We start from the raw sequence: 11,446 nt of genomic DNA, 5'->3' as shown, positions 1-11,446 counted from the left end.
CAGCAAAGGGTTTTCAACCAAGCATTAGAAATGAACATTTTATTTTCAGCTTTTTATTTTGTCCAATTACTACTGAGCCCCTGAAATGAAGTGATTGAGTAAAGAAAGGCTTTAGTTCCTCACATGTTTATGGAATCTTTTTGTTTAACCCACTGAGTTAAAGCTGAAAGTCTGCAGTTCAGCTGCATCTGAGTTGTTTAATTTAAAATTAATTGTGGTAATGTACAAAACCAAAATTAGAAAAAAAGTTGTCTCTGTCCAAATATTTATGGACCTGTGTATATAAAAATACATTTTTTTATCTCTTTACTATGGTCAGGAAAAATGTTTTTTCTAACAATAATCTAGTACACGCAGGTCCTACCTTTACAGGATTAGCCAGTGTACAAATACCAACATTGGATTTCATCTACATGATTTGTTAGTTAGTTATACCTACCATATTGAGGTTCCACCTATTAAATCCACACAGAAGGAAAAAAATATTGCCACATATTTCTTCCACTACTGGTTGACTGCAGAATTTATTGGCAAGCCGTTTGGTAAAGTTTGTTGATGGCAGAAATTCTTTGTGACCAAAAAGTTCCTGAAACCAAAAGAAAATGCATAATACCATTTAAAATTAATAATACAATGGATTAATATTACAAGGTAGTTCTATTTGTATTTGGTAGTTTGTATTAGCCTCTGCAAACTTTACTACTAAATTGTTAAAAAGCTGGTATGAATCTGGATCATGGGTATCCCCTATAGGCAGAAAAAAGTATAACATGCTTAAGGCCAACTACAGGTTGACATTCAAAAATCCGACCTTCGATAATCAGGTTCGTTCAGATTTCTGGCATGGATTTTGAAGTGCATTTTCAAATTTACACTGTTTTCTGGAGGCACCGCTTATGTTTTGATGGCACTGTACTCCTGAATCAGCTGTTGGGTCTAGCTTGCACGCGCTTTCCTGCTCATTCCTTCTCATTTATTTGCTGCTGTATAGCTCTATTATAAATTCAGCATCCAATTAAAGGACTGTACAGGTAGTCCTTTTCTTTTAAATATATACAGCATATTTAACTGTAAAAAATCAGGAATTTCCGAAAACCCGGTACTCCTGGATTTTTCAATGTCAACCTGTAGTATAAAAATTATTTAGAGCCAAATGACCAATAGACCCCTGTTTTTCTAACTTAGCTGGATATTTTGCTCACTGGGCAGCTATTGTGAGACTTGGTTCAACATTGTTTGAGGTTTGATTGATATGTGCCAGTAAATTTTCAGCACTTTATGTAGCTTATTCCAATGTGACCAATAATGGGTGATCCATCTGACAAAGTGAACACTCAATAGACTTTACTTTAAATGCAATCCTCCTGACCTTCTGTAAAAGCTTTGAATCTATTATGTCAATAGGGATTTACCCTCTGTCAAAATTACTTTTGTTCTTTATCTCCTTCAGATATCTCACAGTGTAAATCAATTTCTACAGATGTGATATAAGATGGGGGGGGGGGGGGGGGTTGATGGCTGGCAATGTATTGCCCATTCTGGGCTTGTCATTAATGCTTAAATTAAAGAATGTAACCTTTCTGGCATCAAAAGTGAATGTTAAATGAATATTCTTGGCAGTAGTGTTTAGTTTGTTCATAAATACAACTGACTGGTCTTTAGTGCCGTTCCACACTGTCAGCACATTGTTAAGGTGTCACATATCTAATGACAAGTGGACATCATGAACCCTAGTGCTTGCCCAGGGAGCTACTACAATTTAATAATAATAATTTAATAATAATAATAATATAATGATAATGATATTGGTCAAATATTGATCTAGTTAGCATTCTGTTCTTGGGATCATGCTGTCATTCTGGGTCATTCAAAAATAAATTGTTGGAAACAATGTAAGATGCAAGATTTACTTTACCATGATCTTTATCTCTATGTCATACCTCAATAAGACAGCCTGGCACAAATTTGGACGCTTTGATCAGACCACTGGGGTATTTAAGAGTAACCACTGGAGCAAGGGCAAAAAACATTTTGATTTTTTGGGCTATTTGGGGCATAGTAGAAAATGCAATAAATGCTGGGGAGAAGAAAAAAAAAACAATATGAAACAAAAATATTCAACAGATCAATGATTCAACTACATCCTGTACACAGTACTACACTGAAATGCACCATCCAGGTCTGGTTGAAATCTAAGGGAACTAATCAGTTTCCTTATCTTGCAATAATAATGCCCTAAGATATATATCACTGGCACCTCTACGATGATGACCCCTGAAATGTTAATTACATCGTTTTAAGTGCAAAGTTAAAGAACCCAGACAGCCTAATCTATTAAATAAAAAAAAACTTAAATCTTCAAGCTCATGCATGTACAGTGAAAATCAAATACAAGGCCCCACATAATAACGTTTAACATTATATGCTCCAGGGATTGACAACATTTTATTCCCAAACTTAAAAATACAAAGTGTAAACATTAGACTTTGCAGTCTTACAATGTCCTTGTTTTATAGAGACAGGTTCGCCTACAATGTTTAGGTAAAGGGTACCTCTGTGAATGCCTCATATCAATTAAATCAATACAGAGACATAGGCAGATAATCTTTTTCCTGGAGTCTGGCTTGGCCACACTCCTCCCACCTTTTTAGCCTCCCAGTGAGATTCCTGTTGTTTTAGGGAATAAACAGGGAAGCTAAAGTCATTGGATGTGAAGAAACTTTGGAGGAAACTTTGGAGGAAGTTCAGATATAAATGAACTCCCTATCTCTACATTTACCAATTGCTTTGACACAATATTTTCATTGAAAGTAACCAATGCTTATGAAATATTTAAAAAGAGATAGCTGGAGTCAATACTGAAAAAGAAGATGATTTACCCTCCTATTGTGTGCTACATACCCACCCCCTTAGATTGTAAGCCCTTTTGGTCATTGTTTGTATCTATCATTTGCAACCCCTAATTAATGTACAGTGCTGTATTATAGGTTGGCGCTTTACAAATACAGTTTTTATTATTATTATTAATAATAATAATAATAATAAATCATTATAGAAATTAAAACCAGGACATAAGTCAAAGGTTCACCTTGCACTCTCAAGTCAAATCTTACCTATAGTTGTTCCTTGAGAATGGCCAATGTAAAATAAGTCTTTCTGACCTGTTTTTTTCAAAATAAATTCAACAACAGCAGGAATATCTTTTTTTGCCATTTCATCGTAGCTGGGAAAAAAGAAAAAGTGAATAAAACTTACACATCAATAATCTATTTATTTGCTTTCTATGAACAATATAATGCACCTAGCCCACTGTGTACTGCAAGGGAATATGCTTATTTAATAAAACAGAGCTAGGATTGAGGTGCAATATGGTAAGCAACCAATCAGATTGCATCTTGCAGCAGAGGGGTTCAGAGTTACTGTACGCTGATTTTAGCACTTTACTTCATACATTATTTACTAAATAGGTTTCTATATTTATTGGTCAAGAGGTGAGAAATGGATTCCATGACTCTGTATGAGAGGCAGACTTTGTGAAAGTGGCTATGATTACAGTAGTAAATTGAGAAGATTCTAATAAAGTTGCAGCTTTTCAATTTATTTCAAAAATTAAAAGAACCAAAACTTAAAATGTAAAGTGCAGTTGTTCTAGCTATTCAGACTTCAATATTTCCAAGTGTGGTTTTGGTGAATTTTGATTGGTCCTTTTAGGATTTCTGAGTAGCATCTGCACACTGCGTCTCATGCAATCTAAATCTCACAAACAATATTCAATTATAGTTCTAGTAAAGTTATAGCAATTTTACACACCTAAACGCCCAGAATTGTCTATCTTTGGGCGACAGGGTCTTGTGTTTCCGAGACCAGGTATTGCCCCGGCTATTTCCCATCCAGACATCATAACCAGCATCAGCCAAAATAAAACCCAGACTGTTGTATTCAAAGTTTGTGACCCACATACTGGCATCTGCGAGCAGGCCATGCTGTAAGAAGACTACAGGTTTACCACCTAGAAGATCAAAATGTGTTAGTGTGGAAAACATAATAATATATATTAAAAATATAATAAAAGATTATATAATGTAATAAATAAGCCAGCAGTACAAGAACTTGCTATACAACAGTGAACAGATAACTAGCACTCTGCTGGGCAGCAATACAATAATACCACTTTATGGAACAGAGGGAGAGCCAGGGAATGCTTGACTGCACAGCCCTCATTGATAGAAGTGAAATCGTCTAAAGTGCAAAGATTTTGTTTTTACATAGACTATGGAAAGATTAAAACCACTGGCATCATTCTTTTTACTGTCATCTGTCTCTCATTAGGAAGATATCACTTGCTTCCTTTCCTGCAGACTTAACAGAAAGTTAGAAGATAATTTTTTCATTGTGCAGAGTATCCCCATTGGAAGATTTTTCCCTCAAAACTTGGAATTTAATCTTACTTTACTTCCTGGTGACATTGCCATTAAGGATATTTCATAAAAGTGAATTAGAACCTAGCAGGGGTTCCAGTTTCAGTAATGGGTGAAACATGGGCTAAAACAGAGCTCACTAGCAACGGTTTGTTTGGCAACATTTGCTTTGGCTGTTAGAAGGGGCAAAACACTAGGGTGAGAGTAACTGTATTGGGGACACAATACCCTTACAGATACTTTGTAACATCTCTGATAAAACTTAAAGCGATGTCGTTTTATGTAATGACTTATGTAGAAATTACTGCAAGTCAAGCAATCCAATATTGTTGGAGTATTTGCTGTGTTTATATTGTGAATGTTTGCAGAAAGCCTCTTAGCTATTAAGAGAACATGACCAACATGAAGGCTATTGCTAATGTAAACATTTTGACAAGGACACATTGGTACATTTCCCAAGTATGTTAGTGGGAAAACAAGTTGGGGAGCTGCTAACATTAATCTGTTCCATATTTTATTGTATTATGTCAACTGCTGTTTAATATATGCTTTTCCTGCCCTGCAATAAATTGCATTTCTGACTCGTCCCTCACTCTCACTGCTCCTACTGAAATGATTAAAATACATAGGACCTCCTTCTGAAAATACAAGTTGTTTGGTTCTCATGCTAATCCTTTAGTTTCAGTATTCTGTAGATTACTCTTAAGGAACAAGTATGCAGAAAGGTAGGTCTCATAACCTAAGTAGTTGTTTTGAGGCAGGAACTCGAAAAGTATTGATGTCATAGGCTTAGCATGACCGTCAAGGAACAAGGATTTACAGTAGGTGGTCATTAACGGCAACTCCTTTACTTTCACAGAAGGTGGTTGTGAAGCAGTAACTGCGCTGCTCCACAACTATCTGTATGAACTGTACTGAGCCTTCCTGATCCTGCTGCTATATATTTAATAAATCACAGAGCAAGAACAAGCATTGATTAGTAAATGTGTGAAATGTTCAAATTACTTTCTTGTATACTTGCTCTGAGTCAGGGATGTCTGAAGAAATGAAGCCCAGATCAAGATGGCAACCTTGAGGCTTACACCTGTAAATGGAAGTGAGCATTGGCAAGGCTTCTTTTTTCCTAACCCTAACAGGCTACATTTACAGCAGTCTTTCCTAACCCATTTACACGGGGGAACCCCTGAAATAATTTCAGGTTTGGGGAACTCCTGACAATATTTATGGTATGTCCAGTTCATAGTATAGTAGTAAATTGAATGAATGCCTCTTGCATTGTTAAGAACCACTGATTTAGAGGGTAGGTATTTTAAAACTACCAATACAACCCAAATATTTTAACATATCACTTATTTCCTTCTTTGCTATAATGGCTTTAGCCAAAAGCATGGTAAAAAGTACTTCTCTCCATTCCCTAATATACTCTTTATTTTTATTTTCCTTTTCCTTTCTACGTATCATTTCCTGTTTAGTTTTCCAGCTGCATTGTACTCTTTCTACCCAGCAGAGGAGGTGGTTCCAAGTTATGACTTTACTAATACAAACATGGCTACTTGTCAGTAACCTGTGAAGAGCACAGGAAGTGGCTGCCTCCAAATTGTTCATTTTGTAATAAAAACATTGCAGCTGTTGGAATGATAAAATCCAGCCAGTATGTGGAAGTTTATAGAAAACCATGAAAATACTGGAAAATGGGAGCTCATTAATAAAGACTTTAATTGTTCTTATAGTTTTTTATATTGCCTTTTTTACATTGTAATAAATTTAATTCATTTGGATCTTCCTTGTATGACAGTTTCTAAGATCATCCTTATTTGCTTCAAGCCAAGTATGTTGTTGCTTTGCCAAAACAATACAAAATTATCTTTTTTTTTTTTTTTTTTTACAAATTTTGTGCTGATCTTTTTTGTAATACTTTTAACTTTTTTGGGTTGAGGTATCCCATGAGCTTTAATATTTTTTAGACAAAAACAAAGCAATAGTTTGGGCTCTATTTATAAAACAGGGAATCTGACATTCCCACAACCATTCCTCGGTGGAATCAGGATTCATTTGTTTTAATGGCAGTTATTATTTTCAACCAGGGAATGTTTGAGGGGATGTAAGATTCTCTGTTTTATAAATAGAGCCCAAAATGTTCGAACCCTTTCATTCTTTCTGGCTGCACAACAATTATGTGAAATGTTTTAGATGCAAACTTCAGGCACAGAGCTTTACCCACAATAAAAATGGAGGGGGATTCAAACCACCTAATGAGTTGTAACCTGAATGACCTGCTTAAGTATTATCCTATATCCAAAGCCTAAACTGATGTAATTGCATTTGTGTAGGAATATGTGGGTATGAGACGCTGTCATTTTGACCATTCAGGGCAAATGACAGTGTGTATAAAGCACCTATTCTGAATACTCCGTTTGCCAGCGTTTAAGCACTGCTTTTTGGGCTGCCTCAGCGGGTGAAAATAACTGTTGTTTCTGGGTACAGTAGAGCATATAACCTCTGCCCAAGTGAATGCTTGAGTCTAGCTGCTAATGCTTATGTAAGCCATGATTGCGAAAAGAGAATTGACAATGGGACTACTTGTCAGCCCTGGGGGTCAATGGGCCACTTTACATAGAAACTGTCACCTTTCTACAAGTGAACAAGGTACCATTGTCTCTGTAATATATTAATTTAACATTAAGAGCTGTTTTCATGGGTGACTTTGAAATTTATGAATAGGTTCAGAGTAAATCAGTTTCATATTTCTGTGTAAAAAATAGAAACAGCCTGCCAAAAGATTTCATTCATTTTATCAGATTGACTTTTAGAATATCTATTATCACTGGGTTGATTTTTATTTCAAACTGGCTGGTTTAGAGAGAACAAAGATTAAGAGCTCTTGGAGTAAATGGTATGCGTTTAAGTGTCCTTAATATGAGCAGCATTTCTCCAGAGAGCGTTTCACAACAGATAAAGTGGGTATTCACGAGGAAGAAACAGATGAAGTGAGAGCGGAATGATGACTCATAAGATTGCAGCACAATACAGAGGGATGTGGAGGCAGTTTAGCCTTACAAATTACCTGCAGCTTCAGTTTGCCATTCCATATAGGATGATCTCTCCTAATTATATTATGTACTAGATACTGCCAACTTTATTTCTCGATATACCTCTAAATATATCTTACAAGCTGCCTGATATAAGAGAAAATTATTGATAATGAAAGGTGACAAAGTGAGAAAAGAGACTTGCAGCAGAGATGGCTTCCGGCTAAGAAGAAAGCAGATAAAAAAGCAGTACAAACAGGACAGGGGCTTTGGAAGGCTAAACAAATATCAAATATTACCAAAGGGGTGGGTATGAATTTGTATTTGTAATTAGTATTTCTTAGACAGATATTTTCTTGTATGTTAAGTTTTACAAATGTTTCAGTACGTAGCACACTATAAATGTCATTTTCTAACAAAAATTAGTCAGTTTAGTATGGATCTAGTACAAAATATCAACCAACTATGCAATCAGTCACTAATACTGATCTTTTAAAAATCTTTTTGGTAAAAAAACACACTGAAAAAGTGGTCACCCCTCACAAAAAGGGAGAACGTACCTGAATCCTCTAACTTGATTCCATGTGGGATTCTGTTTATGGTCAGGATATATTCATCATCAGTGACCACTTCTTATTCCTCGCTAGGGTATCCTCTGTATCTGATCAGCTCACTCTACAATATGCAACACCAATAGTACCAGTCATTATTATAATTGCCATTCTGTATATATTACAGTTACCAGATTTAAATCCAGGACTGCCAATTACATTCTTTATGAACTGGGGCTAAAACAAATTACCAACAACTTAAAAGGCTGACCATGCTGATAGTATTGTGCAAAATAAAACATCCTTTGAAAATTTATAACATACAAGATGGGCAGCACAATTGGCTCAGTGGCTAGCACTCTGGCGTTAGCAGCACTAGGTTACATGTTCCAATCTGGGCCATGATAGTGTTTGCATAGGTATCCTCCTGGGCACTCTGGTTTCCTCCCACATCCTAAAAACAAGCAGTTAAGTTTTCCACAAAATTGTCATATATGTCTTTGATAGAGACACATTAGATTGTGAGCCCCTTTCAGGGACTATTAGTGCTATTTCAATAAACTTTGTAAAGAGCTGCATATTATGTTATGCCCTATATAAATGCAAATAAATAATAATACAATATTTGGCATTTGTGTACCTCACCATAGGGATTACAGAAGTAGAATGTCAAACTTTTGCATGAACACCTAAATGTATTATTACAGAAATCTTACAGCTTTATTAAGACAAGAAATATCCATTCCCTCTTCTACGTGTGTCACATGGCAGGCCGTGTATTGCCCTCCTTGACCCCATGTCCCCTGTGTTTATAAAAGTGTATGCACTATGCCAAGTCCAGCTTCTAGGTGTAATGCATGATGTTATGTAGTGTCTAATAGTGCTATAACCAGTCTCATGCCTTTGTAGTTTACTGCTTTGGTACACGTGGCAGGTGTGTGTACTCTGCCCATTGTGCTCAGTAAAATGTATGCAGGATGCCATGTCCAATTTGGTAGGTGTAGTACATGCTGCTATGTATAATGTCAAGGGCTGTGGCCCATGTGTTAGGTGTATACTGTGTCTGTTCTGGTGGGAATGGGGCACGATTGCAACTCGCTCTTGATATCTCTTTACAGCACTCCATGGGGAGCACAGAAAGGGACATCAGTTGCTCCTAAAGGAAACCCTTCTTGAGAGAGAGATTGGGAGACAGCAATTATTAAATAATAATATATTAATTATTAATATAAATTTATATTAATAATTAGATAACTGCAAATGCTAGTATTTCATTGGCTGGGGATTCATATGAAGGAGTCTGACATTCCAGATATGCATACTGCTTGTACTAGAAACAAAATCACTTCTTTAAAAGGGGTTTTGACAAGGGTAGACCTTAAGCATTTCTCAGGAAGGTTTTTGAAAGCTAAATTAGGAACTAATATATAGAAACTAGCAATGTGATGACACAGGGACAAATGCATGATCATTTTCTGTGGTTAATGATATTTCACATTTCAGCATTTACAGATTTTATCCTACTCACTAAGAACGTACAACATTCATGTATACTTCAGGATCCACTTTATGTTTTATTTGATTTTCTTTACTTGAAATGTTCAACATTTCTGTAACACAGCCAGGAATCAAAACGATAAAAGCTATGGATATCCACATCTTGAAACTGTTAAGAGAAAATGGAAAAAAAAACATAACATATCATATATAGCAAAATACATCAGTGCTTTTTTCCTCCCAGTTTTTCATTTTTCCCGATACATTTTGTCTTTTTCCAATTTTTGAATCTCACAATAGTCTCAGTTTACAATGTTTAACATATGATGAAGAATTTTTAAATCAAGTCATTTTGGACTTTTGGTCACATCTTTGTCTCTTATTAGAACTGACAATCCTTACTATATTTCTTTGTAAACAATAAAATTAATAAATGACATCAGCTTTTGTTGTGCAAGGTCTAACATACCTAATATTTGCAGACCCACATATTTTTTATTATATCATTTGGGTCTTTTATTTCATTTCATAACCTGATGTTATATACCTGTGTATGTAATAGTAATGAAACTTAGCTAATGAGATTATGAATTGTTAAAAAAACATTTATTTATAAAAACAGAAGTGACTTGTATGTAGTATAAACAAAATTTTATTGGGAAATTGTAGAATTACATTTTTTTGGAGGAATGAAAATGACGTTTAATTTTAGAATTCCTGTCTATAGCATTCACTGGTCAAACAAGAAATCCCAATATTACTTTTTTTCTTCTTTATAGATGTTACAAAAACAAAGCTAGAAAAGAAACACATACAAGATTTTGATCATAGCACACTATACTGTGCATAATGTTGAATAAAATATATAGTAATAAACATATAACCTTGCCCAGAAGTTGTGCTTTAACCTATCTAGTCTATAATTTTTCTGATTTCTGTATTATATATTGTCCATCTATCCTTAATCCGGGCTCTTAAATCAATTATGCAAAAAAAAAAATCTGGCAAAAGAATAAAGAAATTGCATTAATGATATTTCATGTAACACATCAAACACATACATTAGGATTAGAGACATACTTCAGTAAAATAATGCATTGTAATAAAAGAGACATGCTTACTTACCCGAGGTTCCAGATACAAGGTATCCTCAGCACTGCCAGAAGACAGAACCAGGAACGAATATCACAAGATTAGATTCACTGAATATCACAAGATTTCATATCACACCCCACTGGAGCACTTTGCCTTTTTCAGAATATAGGCGGAACAAAAAAACCTTACAAAAAAAAAAAAGGAACTAGACTTGCATTTTTGCAATTCAGGATTAAATATATAAAGTTTATTTAGAGAAGCATGATAAAGGGTTCAGCTTGATGTCAATCTTATCAATACTTGTTACTGTTTGAAAACTTTGATTCTATGTATATACAAGCGGTACTATAATTGCTTGTAACATATTCAAGCTCTTTTTTCTACTTTGCAATGCTACAAAATAGTTGTGTTTTACTCTTCTAAGAAAAGGCCAAGAGCAGTAGTTACTTGGCATGATATCTCTGTTTACTCTATTACTGAAGTCTTGAGCTTTGTGCACACACTAGGATTTCTGTTGCTGGAAACAATCTTTTCTGGTGGTTTCCATTGACAAGGAAATTAAAAAGCATTTTTCTGTTCAAATAAAGGGGAAGGTGAAAGGTGTGCTCTCCTCTATAGGAAAGTACAGAGGTTTTCCCTGATTGGCTGTTTATTTATCGACCAGTGAAAGACGTTCATTAAAAAGGGGGAAAAAAAATTTCCCAATAAAAAGTTTTTTTCCCCCCAATATACATCACCGGACCCCAAACCTGCCTCAGGTAATGTAGGAAGAAGATCCCAGAAGAATAGAAGATGGATACCGGAATGACGCGGGACCTGATGGAAAAAACCTCCTGACGGATCAACTGCTCTGCGG

At 35.3% G+C, this 11,446-nt stretch overlaps 1 protein-coding gene across 1 annotated transcript in view; it reads right to left on the bottom strand.

Moving 5' to 3' along the window:
- Positions 1–10,770, bottom strand: part of LOC140338938 (lysosomal acid lipase/cholesteryl ester hydrolase-like) — a 14,541-nt gene extending 3,771 nt beyond the window's left edge. Inside the window, 7 exon segments of the mRNA XM_072423266.1 lie at positions 440–586; positions 1,941–2,077; positions 3,114–3,223; positions 3,811–4,009; positions 8,008–8,122; positions 9,538–9,664; positions 10,621–10,770. Coding sequence (XP_072279367.1) covers positions 440–586; positions 1,941–2,077; positions 3,114–3,223; positions 3,811–4,009; positions 8,008–8,122; positions 9,538–9,657 — 828 coding nt within the window. The 5' untranslated portion in view covers positions 9,658–9,664; positions 10,621–10,770.
- Between the last annotated feature and the right edge of the window lie 676 nt (positions 10,771–11,446).

This window comes from Pyxicephalus adspersus, chromosome 10, assembly GCF_032062135.1.
Source record: "Pyxicephalus adspersus chromosome 10, UCB_Pads_2.0, whole genome shotgun sequence".
Taxonomy (NCBI): domain Eukaryota; kingdom Metazoa; phylum Chordata; class Amphibia; order Anura; family Pyxicephalidae; genus Pyxicephalus; species Pyxicephalus adspersus.
This window is presented reverse-complemented; position numbering and strand designations above follow the sequence as displayed.